Source organism: Chelonoidis abingdonii, chromosome 19, assembly GCF_003597395.2.
Source record: "Chelonoidis abingdonii isolate Lonesome George chromosome 19, CheloAbing_2.0, whole genome shotgun sequence".
NCBI lineage: Eukaryota > Metazoa > Chordata > Testudines > Testudinidae > Chelonoidis > Chelonoidis abingdonii.
In genome coordinates, this window is record NC_133787.1 from 11950484 (window position 1) to 11970496 (window position 20013).

Genomic DNA, 20013 nt, shown 5'->3' on the forward strand with positions numbered 1-20013 from the left:
GGCAGATTAGCGCTCTTTTTCTGTGGGAGAGAGGGCGAAAAATGCCTCAAGATTGCATTTGAGGCACACACAAAAGGTAAATTCAAAACTGCCACTTGTTCTCTGCAAAGGCTCCTTATTCTCCGCTATTGATGTATTTGTGCCAGGTTTTAAAGAAACCAGGGGGGGGATGAGGCATTAACATATTGCTCATTTGGAAAAACAGCCGGTTCTGTTTTTGGTAACACTTGTTCCACTGCCAGCCACAGATGTCCTTACTAATAATCTAAGCAAGTCATATAAAAAGGGGAAAGGGGAGGGGGGAGGTCTCTTTACACTTTCTGTGCTGAATTCGATTCCGCGCTAGAGACCAGGCTGGCTTGAGTATGTTTCTCTAGTGGTTTGTTAATGCGAAGCCGGACATAAGAAACCTGACTTCTACATCTGCGTAATAACAGTAATTAACAGCACAGCGCTCTGTTTGTCAACAGAACCGAGCTGTATAATTAAATAGCCAAGCTATCCACAATCAGCTGATTGAGTTGTGGGATTGGGTGTCTGGCTGCCATTTACAGCGTCTCGTTTGAGCTACTCAACCTTTTTGACCTACGTAAACTCCTCTTTTTTTTTGTTTTGCAGCCTATCTTCTATCAGGCCGATTCTTATGGGGTTTGGGGGTTGTCGGGTTTGGGGTTTTTTTTTTAACATTCATACTGGCCAGATTTGGGGAGAGGCGGGGAAGCAGTTTTAAACAATGATTCCTTTGCTTCCGAAACGAAGGCTAAATTTATTTGCAATCGCCTTTTAAACCTACTGACCAAGTGCATTTCCGTGCTCTGGAAGAGCTTGGAAGTCGTTCCTAGGTATGACTAGAAAATATTCTGTTTAGATCCTCTTACTAGAGGAAGGGAAGGGGTAAAAAAAAAAAAAAAGCTTAAGCCAATTACATCAAAACATGCCTTCCACAGAAAGCTAGATACTGTTACTGTACTAGCTCTCCGAGTAGTATTCGGTATGCTAGATGGCAAGGACATTCTAGATGGTTAATATAGACAATTGAAAAAGCAATTGGGTGTATGTAAACGCGGTACAGTGTGCTGCGGATAGGAATTAGGGTTTGTTTTCTATTTCAAACGTGGGAGGAACCAGCAGGTTGCGGGATAATCGGAGTCAGTCAGTGACTCTCACTGAAAAGCTGAACTTTATTTTGGGGAGGGAAAAGGAACATTACAAGTTCAACTGACTCGGGTGCGGTAGCCTTTGGTCTTCTCCATCCAGGTCCTCTCAGCAAGAATAGATGCATCCTCCATCCCCGGGTTTTGTTGTTAAGTTTCCTAATGGACATAACAAGTATTTGCTGTGGGAAAAATACGGCGGCTGAGGTCCCATTATGGCTTAGTGTTATTGACCAGGCCTTTCGTGGCCGTGCCCAGACGCTTCCTGATTATGGTTCCGATACTGTGTTCGGTGAACGCGAACTCCAGCGTGCTCTGGAGGATGGGATCTCACGCTAGGGGGGTACTTTGCTTTCGAGAGGCGGGGGGGAGGCTCGCTAAGACCGAACAGGTGAGCAGCTCCTCTGCTTTGGACGCCGTGTTCATTTGCAAATATGGTTCATGGTGAGGGGTAGACACACCCCTCCCCCCTTGCAGAGGCCAGCTACCAGATGGGAAAGCCCCTCTCGTTGGAGCCTAGGGCTGTCTGACACACAAACAAAGGGAACAGGTTAGATGAGTTTAAAAATCAAAGCGAACTTTATGTTCCCCCTGGATCGGACCTTGAACTAGGCAGCTCCAGCATCCGGGGCAGTCCTAGTGGCCGCTCTGCAATTCAAGGGGAGTTTCTCCCTCTGCACCCCCCCCCCCCCAAAAGCAGAAAGGAGCCACAGCGACGCTACTTTACCAACCGCTTTTAACACCTGTAACCTTCCTGGGTTCACCTGCCCATCAGTGCATTCGTTTTTATTCTGCTTAAGGTCTCGGCTAATTCAGTTCCTAGCGTCCTGCAGCTGAGGACTGGGGAAGTCAGTGCACTAGTAGAGGCCCAAGTAGTGCCCCAGTCTCTGGGATGGCTTCACCCACTCACTCCCTGAGTGGATGCCCGCCCGTATGCGAGTGCCCGTCCTTACACGCGACCTCTGTGCCCGTCCAGGGGGGGCAGCGGGGCCCCTGCCTACCATGGGGGAGTCGCACGAGCCAGCGGACTGGATCCGGCTCCCATTGGAGCTGATGGGAGTGTGGCCATGGATCGTGGGGAGAGCAGGATCAGCCTCCGAGCGGCTCTGTCTCCTTCCGCAGACAGCGGAGTCCTTCCTCGCCAGGCCCCGCACGTGCCCACCCCGACCTTAGGCTCCAGCGTGGATCTGGATTCCAGCAGGGCGCTCTGTGGGGCCAGGGGAACGCGGACCGGGCCCAGCCCAAGTTCTGGCAAAGTTGGGCGAACTTAAGTTGCTCCTGCGGGAGATCTCGCCCAGTTTAACCTTCTCGCCCCTGGCCTTGAGCCGCAGACGAAGTACCCGACGCCACTGAGAGCGGGAGGGATGAGAATGGAGAAATCTGGTTCTAATGGGAATTAATTTGAAACAAAAAGAACGAATCTTTTTAAGTTTACCAGAGAGTTGGCAGCATCTCCGAGTTGCTGTTTGACGTGCTTTTACCTGGCCAACAGTGTGTTACTGAAGAGTGCTCCGTGTTCTAGGCGTGTTCCACACAGAACAAGCGCTATAAAATACATCCTCCAATCGCCTAATCAGCCTGGGTCCTACAGCAGAGTATAAAACCGCATCCCTTCTTCCAGCCAAGCGGCTTTTCCCTCACCCCTAGCTGGACCCAGGGCTGTGAGAGAACATGGGAACGCGCAAGCACAGGGGCAGTAAAGGGAAGCATCTGAGAGCAAGATTCCTGATTGATAGATTATTAACACCCTGTTTCTGCAGGCTAGAGGACGCCTTAACCCCCTCGGCTTCCTCACAATAGCCCCCAACAGCAGCTCGGACACAACTGCCCCTTCCTCCAGCCCTACTCTAGCCCCAGGAAAACTCAGAAACTGGCTTATGGGCCATTCTGCTGGCCACCTTTCTGGGCACTCCTAATCGGGTTGGAATGAGAAGATCGTTTTTTCTGCACCATGCCAGCACTAGGAACTGGCTGCGTGAACGACTGAAAATGCGTGGACTAGTTTCGAATTTTAAAATGTCAGGATATCGGTATTAGGTTTTATTATTTAAAAACCGTTTAGCATTTTAAATTTGTTTGTATCCTTGTTGTCAAAGAGACGTGAAGAATTTGGGTGGACCTACATGCACATGTTGGATTCACCTGAACTTATAAGGGTAGCACAATTAACGATTACAAGGATACAGCATCGTAATGTGATTTAGCTTTGAGGAAAATGCCCTCTGTCAATGGCTGCTTTAATAATACAAGTCGCCACCAACCTCCATCGTATGCCCCTTTCACTGGGCCAGTCGCCGCACTTGGCAGAGGAGGCTCAAGAGTTGCATTATTGTGTCTATATTATGCTGATTCTGTGACAACACTGACATTTCCGAGCAAAATCAGAGAGATGCAGGTTGGAGAAAAGGCCAAGCTTTCCTATCAAATCATTCAGTTTGAGAAAACTGTCAGGGAACCCCCTCAAAATATTGAGTGAAGTGCCTTCTATTGACTATAGAAGTCAATATACGTATTTTTTTAAAACCACCCTGAAACCAGTATTGAGAGAGCCCTTATTGTCACTCCTAGTTTCTCATTTACTCTGCATTTAAACCATTTACTTAAATACTCTGCAGCAAGAAAATAAAACCTCGTCTTAAATATCTGCAGCAAAAAAGTGAAACCTAATTTGTGTTTATCATAACAAAAATACAGTCAAACTCGTATGCATACAGTATGTATATGCATTCAAGTATGTGGCTGCATGTACCAGCCTTATGTAAATAATCATGTTACATTATAACGGTGATATTTATAAACAAGGTAAGATATTTCAAAAGTCATTGGTGGATTTTTAGATATTAACCACTGCACATTGCGCCAACAATCTGAAGAAGCTGACCCTAAGATATTTCAATTTAAAGAGACTGCATAAAAGTAACATCGGAGCTGCAAAATTGATAGGTCATCTCAACTTGTCAAAAAGATATGAATGCTGCTTTTCTTTTCTTTTTTTTTTAAGTAAAAATGCACCTTTAATTAGAAAAATAACATTATGCTGACATTAAGACCAAACAATTACATCTAAGATTTCATACAGGAGAGGGATAAGGGAAGTTCAGAACTATTTTTACTAAATCTACAATCACAGTTAAGACTGAACTAGGTAAAAACAGGCGACAAACTGAATAGCTGCAACCTAGAGGAATTGGATTAGTTCCCTTAGGAATTTATACATCAAACGAAAACCCTATTGAGATTGCTAATAGACCTATTCAAAATACGCCTTATTATAAGGAACTTGGTTTTTTAACAAACGAGGTTCCTAAACTTATTCCCAAAGTAGTTTTTGAGAGGTAGAAAGAGCATCTGGGAGAAAGGTGTATATATAGTGACAATTAAAACAAAATCCATCGCTAAATGACTAAGTACAAAAGATTAATTTTAGGAATGCTTGTTTAACTGTATAACCTGTTGTCTCTAAAGCACCGTTGTGTGGGATTATCAGCTTTCCTAGTCCAATGAGAACTTTGGACGTTTTAACGGAAGGTTCAACAAAATATCCTCTCCATCTTTAATAAAAGGGCTCCGAGAGATTAGGTTTTATAAAATACCAAGTGATTTTAAAAAAAAAAGGCAATCTGATGCCACGAACTGATGTCACTGTTTTGCAGTTCGTTTACAGAACTAGCCAAATTTTCTCCAAATTTAAACAAGGCAGGTGAGTTAAATAAATTTGATTTTATTCTCAATCCCCTCCTCATCACCCAAAAAGCAGCTCAGTCTAATTTTTTCACCAGTGTAAATAAATGATCCGATTGTGGAATTCAATAATTTTTTTTAAAAAAATTCATTTATAATTTATAAAGTGACAAAATAACATACTATTATTCCATGAATATTTGATTATTTACACTTTTAGCTTGAAACAATTTTGACTTTAAACCAGATTATCGACAAAGATGGTATAGCAAGTGAACATTTACTGTATTTTTAAAACATAATATACAAACTACTATTTAATATCCCATAAAATGTAAATATGCATGAATAAACCTATTACAGCTAATAAATAGCTCTGACAAAGTTGAAGCGATTACAAAATAATTATCTGGCTTGTAAAAAAACAAAAAATAATTTAAAAAATAAATGGGTGTTTCAGTACTCTTCTGTTTAAATGGTACCAGATATACCCCAGTCAAATTAATGTCACTGATATGTTCGAATACAATTGACACCCAGAAAATCCGATGTGAATAGAGCAAATTTGTTCCTATAGCTTTGTGATGTAACAGTTTTTGAACATTAGAAAATTTGCTCTGGAATAAAGCACACTGCTTAGTTAATTGCAAAGGCAGGGAAAGTTTAGATTTGAGAACCTGAAATACCCGTGGGAGGTAGTTTGAAGTGCAGGCTTCAATTAAAGTAGAATATCTAATTTGACTATGGATTTCCTGTTTTACTTTGGTTTTATAGTGATAGGAAAAACAACAGATTTTTTTAAATGGTTAAAATTGCTTCTTTTTTAAATTTACAAAAGAGAGATGACAAAATTCCTAAACTGGTAAATGTTACCAGTTTGCTAAACAGAGCATTAAACTTTCCTGGCCCAATTTGTATCTAGTAAAGCTGAAATCTATCTTCCTTTGTTTTCGAGTCGTATAGTGTAGTGGAATTGTGTATCTGAAGGCTCCTTGATTACGTTTTGATTCTCTCTCTTCTATCCCGCCCCCCACTTTTTTAGCACCAGTTTCAAAGTGGGTAGGTTTGAAATTCAGGACAAGTGTGACACCTACCTGTGAATGTGGGGAAACATTCCAATCCGACCCTCTATCTCCTTTTATATATGGTAATCTCCGGACAGACAGATTTACAAATCCTATCAATGCTTGCAATATGCAGCGGCGATGAAGCACTAATTTAATCAAATTAACCAAATATATCAATGCAAAATTCGGGGGCGGGGGAATGAGTTGGAGGGGGAATCTTTCCCCTAGTGTATATCTTAATGTGTATTCCCCGGCTCTCTTCTTAATAACTTTGCAGCACCTTTGAAATAGTAATAAGGGCTAAATCTAGCATAAAATCGAACTCATTAGCAAAGTTCACCAGCTGATTACTTTGCATAAAACACGACACTGATTGGAAGTAATTAGGTTAAAAACTGGTACTGTACTTCGATTTGGTGTTTATAGTCTGTATTTTATATATATATCCTTATTTAATCTCTTACTCATAAATACATCTCGTCTTCATTTTATCTCCTATGCCATCCTTTCATTCTTTGACTATTTTCCCCCTCAAATTAGCCTAAATTACTACAACAAGTAGGCGCTCTTGTTAAAGATCCGCACATTTAGACATCATCTCTCACTTTGAAAATCAGTTTCAGGTATTTAATGTTCTAAATTAAAACCCACATTTAAACAAACGAGCATTTCAAAAGTTATTTTTGTCACCAGTTATGTATGTATTTTCTCGGTGCAAAAACAAGTGCGTTTGATTCGGTTACAATCTTCTTTTAATTAAAATATTTGCATTTAACAATGGCGACTGGAGGTTTTGTTTTTTTTTAATCTAATAAGTATAACCTATTTCCTTTATTAATTTATTATACTTTAGCTCACACCCAAAGGGCAAAAATCAATAGGCGGCAAAAAAGTTAAAATAAACTTGTGTATATATAATATATATATTTTAAAACTATGAAACAATTCGGGAAAAGACACAAATGTATATATTTATATTACGGGAAAAAACAACATTAATGCCTGTACAGGTGTCTTGGTTTCATAAGTTACTTCAAAGATACCGTATTATCAATTTAAATACAAAAAGCTACATTAAATATACAGAATAAGATTTAATACAAATCTTTCTCCTTTTGTGTGTAATTTTTGTTTTGTTTTCAGTTGATTAAGACATTTCTGAGTTCTTTTATACTCAGCCATTTCCTATGAACTATAAACTTTTGACTAGGAGTGTGTCTTTGATTTTTTTGTTTGTTTGTTTGTGTTGTTTTTCTCTTGGTAGTGGAAAAATAACTGCCAAAGCATTAAATAAATTAAAAAAAAATACCAAAGTCTCAAGGGGAGTTATCGGAGAAGAAGCCAATATTAAATGTTGGACATACCTTTCTTCAGTTCGTAAGGTGAGTCTTTGCAAAGATCTACTTGGGATTGGCTTCTGATCATTTTAGTTTCTTTAGCCAAGGTTTCTGCTCTGTTTAAAATAGTCTGGTTTAATCCATTGAAATGGCTGCCGGGGGGTCCGGCTGCCGGGTTGGTGCCAGCATGGCTGTGAAGGTGCCCAAAGGTGCTATAGTTCGTGTAGCCCGGATAAAACGGAGACGCGTAGTAAAGGGGCCGGGAGAGGACGGCGCTGTTAGGAAAAGGGCACTGGGAGGACGGGGACCGCGACGGGGAATGCGAGGTGCTGCTCCCGGCCAAGGGAGGGCCCTGGGTCGGCCCGGCTCCCGGAGACACCTCGCTGCTGCTTTCTTTCGATTTGTCCGCAGAGGTGGCGATCTCGGCCAGGGACCAGAGTTTGGGTTTGGCGAGGGCAGCCTGCTGCGGCGAGTGGATCACCGACGTGCTGTTGCTGGAGGGGGCGATGGGGTGCAGCTCTCCCGGGTGCGGGGCGGCGGCGGCTGCCGAAGGGGGCCGGTACTGGTGCTCCTCGCCGCCTGCCGCCAGCTGCAGGATCCGGCTGGCCGGGCACTGCACCAAGGCCGCAGGGCCGGCCGCTTTGGGGGGGCCCGGCCTCCCCTCCAGCCTCTCCTCTGGAGGCGCTTTACAATCCGAGTCACTTAAGCTGCCCTCGGCCTCCTGGCCCGCCGGGGAGTGGGGCTCCTGCAGCCGCTCACAGCCCGGGGTTGCCTTCTGCTCTTCTCCTCCTGTGTGCAAAGTGTGGGGGGGGCGACAGAAAGTTTGCGAGGGCTCCAGATCCTGAGCCCAATTCCCCCCCTCTCCCCCCCGGAGCAGAGGGCGCAGGGAGGTAGGGAAAGGGGCATCCCTCGGCTGCCATGCGCCTTTGCGCGCACACACCTCCCCGCAGGTGGCCGGTGACATTCCGCTCTGGCCTCCGAGCTGCGGCTCAGTGGGGCTGGCAGGGGGGGAAGAGGCCACAAGGCCATGCCCGGCAGAAACACCCGCTGCCCCGCAGCGATCTCCCCTCGCTCCCCAGAGGCAGCTGGCTGCCGAGACCGCCACGCCGGAACCATCCCCCCAGGCGCCAGCCCCGCTGGGGTCCTGCCCTGGGATGTGCTCGCCCTCTCCCCAATCCCCCACCTACCTGTCTCGGGAGCCTCCGGGTCGCCCTTTTCTTCCAGCTTCTGGGGTTCATCCTCGTCGTTTTTCTCGAGGTCGATATTCTCCTCTTCTTCCTCATCCTCGCTCCGGTTCCTTGGGGTCCAGGTCATTTTATTCTCCTTCTTGAGCCGCCGGCGGGCGTTGGCGAACCAGGTGGAGACCTGGGTGAGGGTCATTTTGGTGATGATGGCCAGCATGATCTTCTCGCCCTTGGTGGGGTAGGGGTTCTTGCGGTGCTCGTTCAGCCAGGCCTTCAGGGTGGCGGTGGCATCCCGGGTGGCATTTTTTCGGTAGGCTGGATCTCCATAGGGGTACGAGCCCAGAGGCGCCGCGTAGGGATGGTACCCCAGGGAACCTGCCATACCTGGTGTGTGGTCGTAGGGTGAGCCCTGGAGAGGGGGTGGAGGGAAGCCGACACAGAGCAGACAGTGAAATCGCTAGTCAGGGAGCAGCGCAACTGTCACAACACAACCAACAGTGCCACAAGGGCAACACAATGCCGAAAGAGCCCCAACAATTACTAATTCCCCCAATTAAAGTTTGGAGAACAGGAAAATCCCAGAGGCTGTTCCTAGAGTGGGGCAGTCACGCCTGGGCTCCCCTCCACCCCGAGCTGTTTCAAACAGCAAGGAAAAATGGCCTAGAACTTTTTTTTTTTTTTTTGGTGCATGTGTCTCTGTATGCAACAGACACACAAAGGCTACGGAGCACATCTGTTCTATCACATCTGTACACGTTAGCCCAAAGGGCAGAACTGCGGACAGAGACTGTTCTTCATTCACCCCCCGCCCCCCCCAGCAATAGCCAAGTTTCTGACTTGTGAAGAAACGCTAACCTGACAATCTGTTTCTGCCCTGACATATTATTGTGCTAAGCAGCGACCAATTGCTTTTCCCACTGTCTAATTGAACATAACCTTTCACATAACCGCCGCACCAGGACGGGTTTTTTTCCGCCATGGAGGCTTGAAAAGAGAAAGCAGGAAAACTCTGCCGAACCCCACGCTGGGTGAGTGGAGATGGGCGACTGTTATTTTTCCAAAGGGCTGCAGGGTTTTTCGCTGCAGCCAGAGACTTGTTCTCGCGGAGAAAGAAAAAGAAAACCAGACTAACTTGTTTTTTTTTTAAATAAATAAATAAATGAATACCCCAAACGGGCCCCCAAATAAACAAAAATTTTCTTCTACGCTGAAAATATATTGAACAGGAGAGTACATGGCCACATCGTACTATTTTTTTGTTGTTTTTATTATTAATGCTTCCAAATCGGATTGCAGAGATGGGATTACTGCTTTGCAGTATTTGGGAAGCCTAATGAAGGTTGTGCAGAAGAAATTTACATGGGCTGATCAGCCTGATTCCGAGGCTGGCTGTTGGATTCATTTTATTTTTTTACAATTCAAAAAAAAAATTGAGGAGCGGAATCACTAGATAATTTAAAAAAAAAAAAAGACATTAGTCAAAGGTTTTCGTTGAATTGGCTGTTTGGTGTGTGCTTCCCCTTGCAAAGCCCTTAACTGAAAACACAATAGTTGTATTAATTATTCCTCTACTACTTCTTTGCTAGAACACGGCACCCCACCCTCCACAGAAACACTTTTGATCTAGCAACATTGTATACAAATACCAAAGACGTTGCAAGTTGCATTTCCCCTGGCCTCTGCAGCGCTCCCCAGCAGAACACAACCCACCCCTACTCCAGCAAGGGCTGGCGAGCCGGGCTTTCTGCCGCTCATTGTTGCTCTTACCACGTATGAAGTGAAGGCTGCGGCAGCGGCTGCAGCTGCCGGGTCTGTGCCGTACTGGAGGTGGGAGTTATAACCCGGAGAAGGGGCAGTAAAAGCGGTAGATCCGGCATAAGGCGAAAAAGCGGAGCCCGAAGAAGAACGCCCAAGTTCATCGGTCCTGGGTCCCGAAATCACGCTGGTACTGTAAGCCGGGCACGAGTAGAGAGCCAAGGAAGCGGAGGGCTGGTACAAGTAACCCTGAGGATACGACATGGCCAAACACATACATATACACGGGCAGCAAAATAGCCAGGCGCTGCCGCTCGCTTTGATTTTTCTAGGTGACTTTTTTTTCCCAAGCCCTATTGCCAGGTGGGGCAGCTGGCAGATTAGCAGCAGCAGCAGCCCAGCACCTTGCTTCTGGTTCTCGGGTGCTGCAGCTGAGCGCCCTTGTGCTGCTGCTGCTCGCTCAGCTCGCTAGCTAGCAGGGCTGCCTTTTTTTTTTTTTTTTTTTTTTTAGTAGTTTACATTTAACACAGTACTGCACTGTATTGACCTTTTCTTTCCTTTTTCTTTTCTTTTCTCTTTGTCTCTGCTGCTGTCTAATTGCATATATGAGCTGTGTGGTTGACTGGTCAGTTCATAACTCTGGTGTTTGTAACTCTGAGGTTCTACTGTGCAACCTTGTCATAAACTTAAGTCTTCTGTCACCTAGTGCCTGAAGGGTATTCTGAACACTTTTTTTTCTCAAAATGGGAACCACAGATTTAAGTATCATTGGCTCCAGTGACAAACAGAAGAGGTGTCAACAACTTTTCAATTAATTGGACCGCATACACTTAACTGTTCAGATTTTTGTTGGTAATTACAAATTCAAAGGGATGCTATCAGGGTAAAAACATATATAAAAAAAAAGTTTCCATATGTGGTGTTAATACAGTATTTTAAATTATTGAAGGTCCCTTTATTTTTTAAAAACTTTTTAAATGTGTGCTGTTTTGATTTTCATAGTCTGAACTGAAAAAAGTGCGAAAAATTAAATGGGCTAGTAATCCTATTTTGTGTTTTGTGCAAGATGTAAGTGCTGTAGTATTTGGGTTCAGTAGGGGAATATTAAGGTCAAAACGAAATACAGTTCTCACAGGAACTTTGGAAGGACATTTTTTTTTAATATATATATATATATATATATATATGGCAACACATTATTTATATTTTCTCCCACTCCTGGCTGGTGTTTGTGTGTGTGTGTGTGTGTGTGTAGACACACAATGTGAAATATCATCTGATGTATATTTGTCTTCCCCCACAGTTTAAATACGCTTTCAGGTAAGGAGGCTGTTTGCTCATTTCACCTCTCTCAGAGATCGCGCCCCAGAGAAGGTACCTGTTGCAATTTTAAGGGAAATGTGAAATGCTGTCCGGATTTGCAGCCCGAAATGTTGCCCTTGCCTCCCTTCCTAGATAATAAGGGATCAGGGGATATTTCCAAATAAGATGTTTCTGGGTAGGGGTTGGCGTTTTTTTGATGAATCATTAAGCTGTGACTTCTCATTATAGGAAAATGTAAGCATTTATTTTCTCAGCACCAGTCCTGGGAGGAGGGGAAGAAGGACAGGGGAGGTAAGAAGGGTGGGGAATGAGAGAGGGGTGGATAGAAAGCCTTCAAAATGAGGGTTTACCAGCGGATCTTGAAGAATAAACCAGGTATTTTTTTTTCTCTCTCTCTGAAACTCATAAAAGGGTAGAAGCGAAAGCAGATTAAAACCATACGAACTGGGATAAATCCCTGCCGATCAGAGGATGTAATCTCTTTTGATTCCAACAGATATATTTCCCAACAGGAACATATCCCGATTTATTCTTTTCTCTCTCATCCCCCGCCCCCTCCAGCTAAGGCAAGCCGGTTTCCCTGCAATTTGTGGGCTCTGCCCTTCACCCATCTTCCCAATAACTCCAGCTAAATACACACACAGAGACGTACGGGGAGAAGGGGGGCTGTCAAGTGCTGCTCTTACCTGGATCGCTTTCAAAGCGCCTGGTGCCTTTCCAAAAGAGGCTGCATTTGAATTATTTACTGGTACATTCTCGTGTTCTAATTACTCTCGGTCTTGTTCCGAGGGTGTCGGCTGGAGAATTTTTTTGCTTAAAATTAGTCGGCTCCTGGAAGATCCAAAGCGGCTGCGATTGGAGTAAGAAATCTCGACTGCCCTTCAATTTAGTAAATGAACAGCAAAAGTTGCTGCCAGCAGTAGCCAGATCTCAGTAAACAAATGGCAGACAAAATGCTGAAGTTTAGCCAGCGCGTAAAGTTTAATTCACGCCACGTGCTGAGCAGAGAGGAGTCGTGGATCAGGAAAGTGGAGGTTCATGCGACAGATTTTTACTTCGAAAACCCTGGCTGCTTTCGGGTTGGAAAAAGGAGCAAGGACGGGTGTGTTGGTTTTGCCCATATGTCAACCAAATGTGTTTTCTTTTCTTTCCTTTTGTGTGTGTCTGTGTTAAGGGAAGAGATAGCGAAGGTTCCTCTTTATTTATTTGGAAATCTGTTTAGGGTGGGTGGGACAGCGGGACATGTGGCTATGTACCCACTTGTGTTATAGGGGGAGCTGGTAGCGACCCCTGTGTTGAGGTTATCTAGCGCTCTGAATGAGAATCCTCTTGTCAAGGTCTTAGACCATAGTTATGCTTATATGCGGTGCGCGTTTAGAAGTGATAGTGCGCGCCCCCAAAACAAGCACCCGTTCTTCCAACAGCAGAGAGGTCAGATTGCTTCTTGCTTTGCCATACAATGCCAAACTAAATGGGATTGACAGAATGTGTCACCGGCAAAAGGTTTCAAGCCCCAGCAGATCCCGCTGAAGTCGTGGAAGGAACATGTCTGTCCCCCAGTTTGTTTTCTTGTAGTGATTGACTCTCTCTGCCGAAGAAAGGGATGGGAGTGGTGGTGGGGTTTGACAATCTCTTCCTTCCAGCAAGCCTGGCAAAGGATTCAGATCTCCAGGGGTTTTTCTCATTGATTACTTCTCTCTGATCGCTGCTGCTGCTAATGCTCTTTATGAGTTATAAGAAAGTGATTTCTTCACCGAGAAGGGGCCTTTAACACGTGTGGAGTTTTGAAAACTGCTCAAATAAAAACGTGATTAACCAAGAGTATTTTCCAGAGAAGAGAGCAATGAAATGAACATGTGCGGCTGCAATATTTTAGGGTAGGGACTTGCCTTCAGCACAGGGAACATCTGCATGAACAGGTTATTAGGAAACTAAAAATATTTTTTTGCTATGGTTGCATTATAGTTTCATTGCTGCTCTGAAAATCCTAGTAGTTCTCCTACGCCGTGGCTCCCTCAAAGAACACCGGACCATCAACTTTTGTGTCCGTGTGCTCGTGACAATGGCACATATACAGAAATTCGCACCATTGCCACAAGAAAACAGACATTCCCCTCCGCTTGCGTTTCATCTCCCGCCCTCGCTCTGTGCATTCCTACAGCTAAATACCTCTCTGTAAAGAACAATATTTTCTGTTTCAATTAATGCCTCAGAACAGCCCTGGGGCAAAGGCTACAAACACGATCTTGCGGTGCAGAAGTTTCAAGTGATATGCAGAAGCCCTGAAAATGTAATCACCCCCTTTGTACACCCTGCAGTCCTACACGACCAACGATTGGGAAGCAATTGCCGCTGGCACGAACGTAGATGAAAGGACAGTGAGAGGGAGAGAAAGGAAAGAGGATAAAGAAGCAGTAAAAAGAAGGCATAAGAAGAGAACGTGAGGAAAACGAAGACAGAGGGGAAGAAAACAGGACAGGAGAAAGCAGCGTCCCTCTCTGTACCTGTACTTGGTCCAGAGGCACCACGAGGGCGGACTACATTTCCAAAGTGCCCCTGTTCCTATAAGTCCCGCCCTTTCTCAGTCTCAATTGCTGGTTGGTTACTGACTTCGGTTTCCTTTTTTCTTAGCCCTCTCATTGGTTCTTGGGGATGTCACTCTCACTGGGAAGGCGGAACGCGGCGTGGTTGCCGGGGGTTCCGGAAACGGGGCGGGCAGGCGCTACGGGCCAATAGAGACCTGCCCGGCCGTCCGTTTCTGCTGCGGGGCTGCGGCGCCGGCGCCGCCAGGAACCTGGCCGAGAGGTGAGGAGCCGGGATTCCTGCTCGTTCGGCTGCTCCCGCCGGCTCCCGGGCTGTCGGGTCCGGCTGGGGCGGGGTGGGCAGTGGCCCGGCCCGNGCCCCGGGGGATCCCCGCGGACAGCAGCCCCTGCGCTGTCACCCCTGCATGCGCTAGGGGGCGCTCTCGGGCAGCGGGCGTTGGGCTGGGGGATGGAGGGAGCTGCCTGGGGATTCCCTGGGGGGCCCCTCTCGGTGTGACCGCCCATGAGCCTGGACTCCGGTTGTCCCTGCAGCCCTTCGGGGAGGCAGCCCCAGAGCCTTGCCCTGGTGCGCTGGCCATTGTTAGAGCTAAACCGGGCTCCGGAGGCTCCTTTCAGTCCCCGCGGTGAAGGGTGCGCAAGTGGAGCTTGTATTTAGGCTGGTAAAATTGCGCGATAATTTTGCAGAACTGATGTAGTGGGTTTTTCAAATCCCACTTCCAATTGTACTGGGGCAGGGAAGGGATCAGCAGCCATCCCCTTGGCTAAACATAGCTTCTGAGAGGGGAAGAAAAAAGTCCCGTTTCCCCTTGTGGTTCTTTTTATTATTAACTAATAACTTAAACCTACATCTATTAAAGCTTCCAAATTCTTATGCGGACAATCAAAATACGTCTGTGTTTTGGAGGATTTGAGTCACATCTGTTGTCCTTTTTTGTGCTTGTGCAAAATGTTCTAGTATTCAGGAGCAAATAAACGAGGCACCTATTTGCGTTATGTTTTTGTAATAATTCATGCAATTTAAAAAAATGATTTATTGAAATCCTGGTTAGATTAAATGCATCTCCTGGAATCTCTCAGTCATGATGCTGAGAAGACTGATATCTCTTCTATTCTATAGATATGATTAGTATGTAATGGGATTTTAGCTTGGTTTTTTCTTCTTTTTTTGTCTTGTTCCTGTTTTCTCTTTTTTTTTTTTTTTTTTTTAAATTAAGCTGAGGTGTGCATGGTTTCCTTTTTTTGCCTGTAATAACCATGAAGGTTTGTTAAAACCAGGTTCATACACATTCTTACATAGTCAATCCACACAGGTGTGCACTTTGATCAGTTTTCAGCTGCACAATGTCACTGGTATTTGTCACTGGGTTAATTTTAGCTATTGCTCTAAAGTGCTCTGTTTTTTCCCCCCTCTGGAAAGAGCTTCTGTCATAATCCTCTGGCAATACCCCTTGTTCAATGAGTAAGAGATCATCTGGTAAAGTTTTATATGTTTAACATTCGGTTTATATGTGAGTAGAATGAGTAACTGTTCTTCCTTGCCAATTTATTTGTAGAGAGAAGCAGAAGTTTTAACTGCCTTCTTCCCTGTGCATCTGACTTTTTTGAGGCGGAGGTAAGGTTAATGTCATGTAAAATTATCCTCTTAATTTTTGACATTCTGTTAAAGTAACATTTTCCCTCCAAATTGTACTGAGTTTATGCCCAATTTCATGTACTACAGTATAATACCAGGGCTGATTAATGAAATGTAACAAGAGAGGGCTTATGCCATCATGAACGTGTCTATCAAACAGACATCCTCATTTCATTATTCCATTATAATATCCTTTGCAGTTTTAAAAGAACTGGAGATATTTCTTCAAGATATTGGAACATTTAGTTTATGGTTCTATTGCTGTGGTTGTCACCTTCACTTATTGTCAAATCTGAGACTCATTTTTTAAGGATGTCTCTATTTTCTGCTTTATTTGCTCATTGATAGCTCTATTGAATTACTAGTCACTTTCCTATGATAGAAGTATATTCAAATGGGAAAGCCTAAAATTAATCTGCTTTACAGGACTGTTCAGCTCTTTGATTCAAGGGAAATACAAAGTTGATTCTAAGGCTACTTTTGTTGCTTTAACACTTATATTGACAAACATTGGATTAACTTTTCCCTTAACAGCTGTGATGGTGCATATGCTTCCTCTTTATGCATTTATTGTAATTAGTAACTTTTGAATTTATGGGTTTTAGATAATGATGGGTAGGATTTGCAGGCTTAGTCTGCATCCTTCATTTTATTTAAATTGAGAATGTAAAACTACCTGTATAGATAATCAAAACTGTTCTTTTGTGTGTGACGTAGTCTGAGGAACTGATGCTGCAAACCTTTATAAACTTGACTCCAATGGGATTATTGGCATGAGTGGGAGTTTAGAAGATCAGACCTGAAAAGACTGCATAGAACTTTATGACACAAATATTGCAGCAGTTGAATCTATATATTAGTTTCTATACCATGGTTTCATTTGGCTAACTTGGTTCAAAATGTGCAAACATATGGTGCACTGCATAAAGCAGTAAATAAAACAAAGTTTATGAATGTGTAATAGGGACTAGCTGTGGTTTTTCTAGAGCGGGGAAAACATTTTGAATAGAGCAGTAAACAGCATACTTCAGAACCATAGCACTAATAGTTTATAGATACAAATGATGTATCCCAATGACTTTTTTTTAAGTATCTGAAGATAAAAAGTTGGAATCTTGGATGATATATGTCTTAACTGACTTACTCTAATAGTTACTTTCAGTTTGAACTTTAAAATCCAATGCTTCTATTTCTATTATAGTCTTTAAAGATTTAATCATTCTTGAATGTGTGCTTCTGTGTGTGTGTGTGTGTGAAGAGAGAGTGAGCTAAAACTAGCACGAGGAAAGGCAACAGATTGGTTCTGTCATATGATTTTGTTGGTTTTTTGAGTGTACTTAAAAGATTATGATTGATAAAGCTGTCTTGCCAAAGAATGCCGACACAGGTGTTCATCATTATCTTAATTAAGATCCTGAGAAAATGTCATCTTTTGGCATGAATTATGAAAGGGGATGTAATTTTGATTTTTTTTATTATTTTTTTTTTTTTGCAGGGGTGGAGGAAGAAGAAAACTCCAATGTTTATAAAACCTCTTATGATATCTCTATACCAAATTATTAGACTTCACCTGTTCACTGACTACAAAATAAAATCTTGATGTGCAAATTGCTACTGGGAGGATATAACTACAGAACATCAAAGGGAGAGAAGGCTTTTTTTACAAGCATATTCATTTATTGAATCTAAACTTCAAAATTTAACAAGCAAGAAAATACTAGGACATTTATTTCTCTGGATGAGAGAGGATGATAAGGGACGAAAAAACATTTTAAAAATAATAATTAAAATAAAGTATTGGGACTTCCAGATAATATCCTTCCCTTTATTTAAAAAAAAAATAGGTTTTCTGTGATTTTTAAAACGTTTATTTTAAAAAAATAGGCATGATGGAGGGGTGAGGGTCAGAGAAAAACTTATCATTCTAACTTTCAAAATTCCATGGAAATGAAATTGATTAGTGCAGAAAAGTGGGAAATTATGTTCTGCTACTTTAAATCAATATGTTATTAGATGAGTGATAACCAAAATAATTCACAAAAAACATTGGCAGAAGTTGCAGCAGAAAAAGTAGAGTGCTTACTCACAAGTAGTTTTTCCTCATGTGAATAGCTCTGTTGACTTCCAAAGGATAACTTACATGAGTAAGGCTTGCAGAATCTATATTTAAGACTGAAACCATCTGTGTTAAATGGTTTGTTATACATAAGGGTTCTGTAGGATTTTCCCTAACTCCTTCAATATTATTCTTCCTGAACTGACTTGGTCTGAAAATCTACTTGTTTATTCACTCTGTTGCTCATAATCATGGAGATTTAAGAGTCAATTAATAGGAAATGGAAGCCCTGACCAGTTTCTGCCTGTCTCATGCCTAACTTTCAGGTATTATGTAGTTCAGAATTCCCCCTCCCCCTCCATCAGCAATATTTTATACATCAACTTTTTGTCTCATAGGAAAAAATATGGTGATATAAACTTTAGTAACCTTTGATTAACTCATATAAGCTGTAATTTTATAGTGTACAGGACAAAACCATATATTTATTTTAAATGCTTTGAGCATATTCTCCTTTATTCAGGGGCTAAAATGGCATTTCTATAACTAGAAATATCTTGATATTGTGGGTAAACTTGGAACTTTATTTGTTTTCTTGTATATTCACATAGCACCATTTATGTTAATTATCTGCTTAAATTTGTTGGCTTATATATAGACCAAGTGTAATATGTCTTGAGAGATGATTTTCTTTTCCATATATGCATTTAACTCCTGTTGAGTTCAGTGCATGTATGGCGAGAACTTTCCCTAATGGTAATGTTAAACATAAGTGAAAGTGTTTGACTTTCTCAGTAAATAGGTTTCTGCATTTAGACTGAGCTCCTAATCTAATTTCAGTTCAGTTTGCATTTTGAAAGAGGATGTACAATGCTGTTTGCTAGTGTTTGTGCCAAAATTCGAAAGACAGCTGAGCACCAGTGACTCCTGTTGACTCTAATGACTTCTAGCTGGAGTCACAGGTACTCAGTATCTCTCAGGATTGAGCCAAACTTTCTCTTCAACTGTACCCGTACAGTTCAGCTGGTGTCACTGAGGATTCATGGGTGTAATTGGGGGCAGAATCTGGTCCCGAGTGAGTGTGCGTGTGTAATAGATGTCTGATTTAAAGAATTTGATCTTAATAACAATGTAATGTCCAAAAAGTGGTTGTATTTTACTTTCATCATGATTTTCTTTCATATTTATCTACGTTATTTTATTGAAATGTAATAGTGAGTACTTGTTTGTGTGGAAGGTCAACTATATCTCTTGCCTAGAAACTTCAGGGAGATATTATTAGTTTCAAACCCGAAGAACTTTTTTTTTTTTTTTATCAGCTGTTAATTCCTTATTTTTTAACACTGATTTATTTCTAGTTTATAATCTAATGTGACTAGTGCAAATGTAGCCAATGGACAGTCATCAGTTCTTGCAGTTGTTTCTTGCACGTTAACTGTAATGTGTGTGTTCATCTGATAGCTTCATTTGTTGCTATAATACTTGTCTTACAAAGAAAAGCTAGCTAAGTGAGTCATATCCAGGTGACTATAACAGATCCAGGTATGAATTTCTCTTTCCTGCATAAAAAGATTACAGCTGATGAGTCTCACTCCTTCTGCCCCTCTTCCCCACCCCCAGCAGTTAATTTTCTTCCTGGGTTCCTCTTTCTCATAAGTGCAATATTCAGCTTCTCCCATTGAAAATCGTGTAACTTCTACAGCATTCATAGGCATTCCTGTCACAGATAGTGAATCCTGAGATTACTTCTGAAGTATTCTCGCTTGGCATCTACAAAACTCGTCTGTGTACTCTTCATGCTGTATTCTTTATAGACTAACACATAATGTGGTATTTGAGTATTCTCTTTCCAGTTACACTGTGTTAGTTTCCCGAGATCTTCTTTCATATCCTATAAAAAGGTAGCAAGATCCAGATTGCGGTGTGCTGGGAAATGACAGCTACAGAAATGGCAGCTACTGTAAAGCCAAGAACTAACATTTTAGCTAGCACAATAAATAAAATGAGTTGTGACTGTATTGGAGTTGCACTAAATAATGCTACAGTGCAGTTTATGACTGGTTTCAAGGGATAATATGCAGCTATAAAACCTGTTTGAAGTTTTTATTAAGAATACTCTGTTTTTTGGTTTTTGTTTTTTTTTTTAGAATGACAGACTGACACTTCTTTATGATAACTGTGCAGGAATGACTTCATTTATGCCGACTTCCTGTTTGTTACAGGAAAGAACCTTCTTTATCTCTGAGATGCTGTTTACTTTAGATAACTTGTGAGTCTCTT

General features: G+C 42.7%; 1 protein-coding gene and 1 long non-coding RNA gene across 6 annotated transcripts in view; one reads left to right on the forward strand and one right to left on the reverse strand.

Moving 5' to 3' along the window:
- Nucleotides 1-10681, reverse strand: part of IRX5 (iroquois homeobox 5) — a 39154-nt gene extending 28473 nt beyond the window's left edge. For 2 of the 3 annotated variants that reach the window (XR_012657241.1, XM_075073611.1), the window contains exons 1-3: nucleotides 10191-10681; nucleotides 8427-8832; nucleotides 7267-8028 (exon numbers count right to left, since the gene is read on the reverse strand). Coding sequence is in view for 2 of the 3 variants with exons in the window: in XM_075073611.1 (XP_074929712.1) it covers nucleotides 7267-8028; nucleotides 8427-8832; nucleotides 10191-10454 (1432 nt within the window). In the remaining variant the exon portion in view is untranslated. Of the gene's footprint in view, nucleotides 1-5691; nucleotides 8029-8426; nucleotides 8833-10190 lie in introns of those variants that run through there. The other variant, XM_032773507.2, reaches the window with a different exon arrangement.
- A 3021-nt stretch (nucleotides 10682-13702) lies between these two features.
- LOC116820813 (uncharacterized) overlaps nucleotides 13703-20013 on the forward strand; it is a 15373-nt gene continuing 9062 nt past the window's right edge. Inside the window, exons 1-4 of one of the 3 annotated variants that reach the window (XR_004372749.2) lie at nucleotides 13705-14306; nucleotides 15598-15656; nucleotides 17173-18059; nucleotides 18752-18808. This is a non-coding gene — a long non-coding RNA (uncharacterized LOC116820813). Of the gene's footprint in view, nucleotides 14307-15597; nucleotides 15657-17172; nucleotides 18809-20013 lie in introns of all 3 variants that reach the window. The other 2 variants (XR_004372748.2, XR_004372750.2) reach the window with 2 other exon arrangements.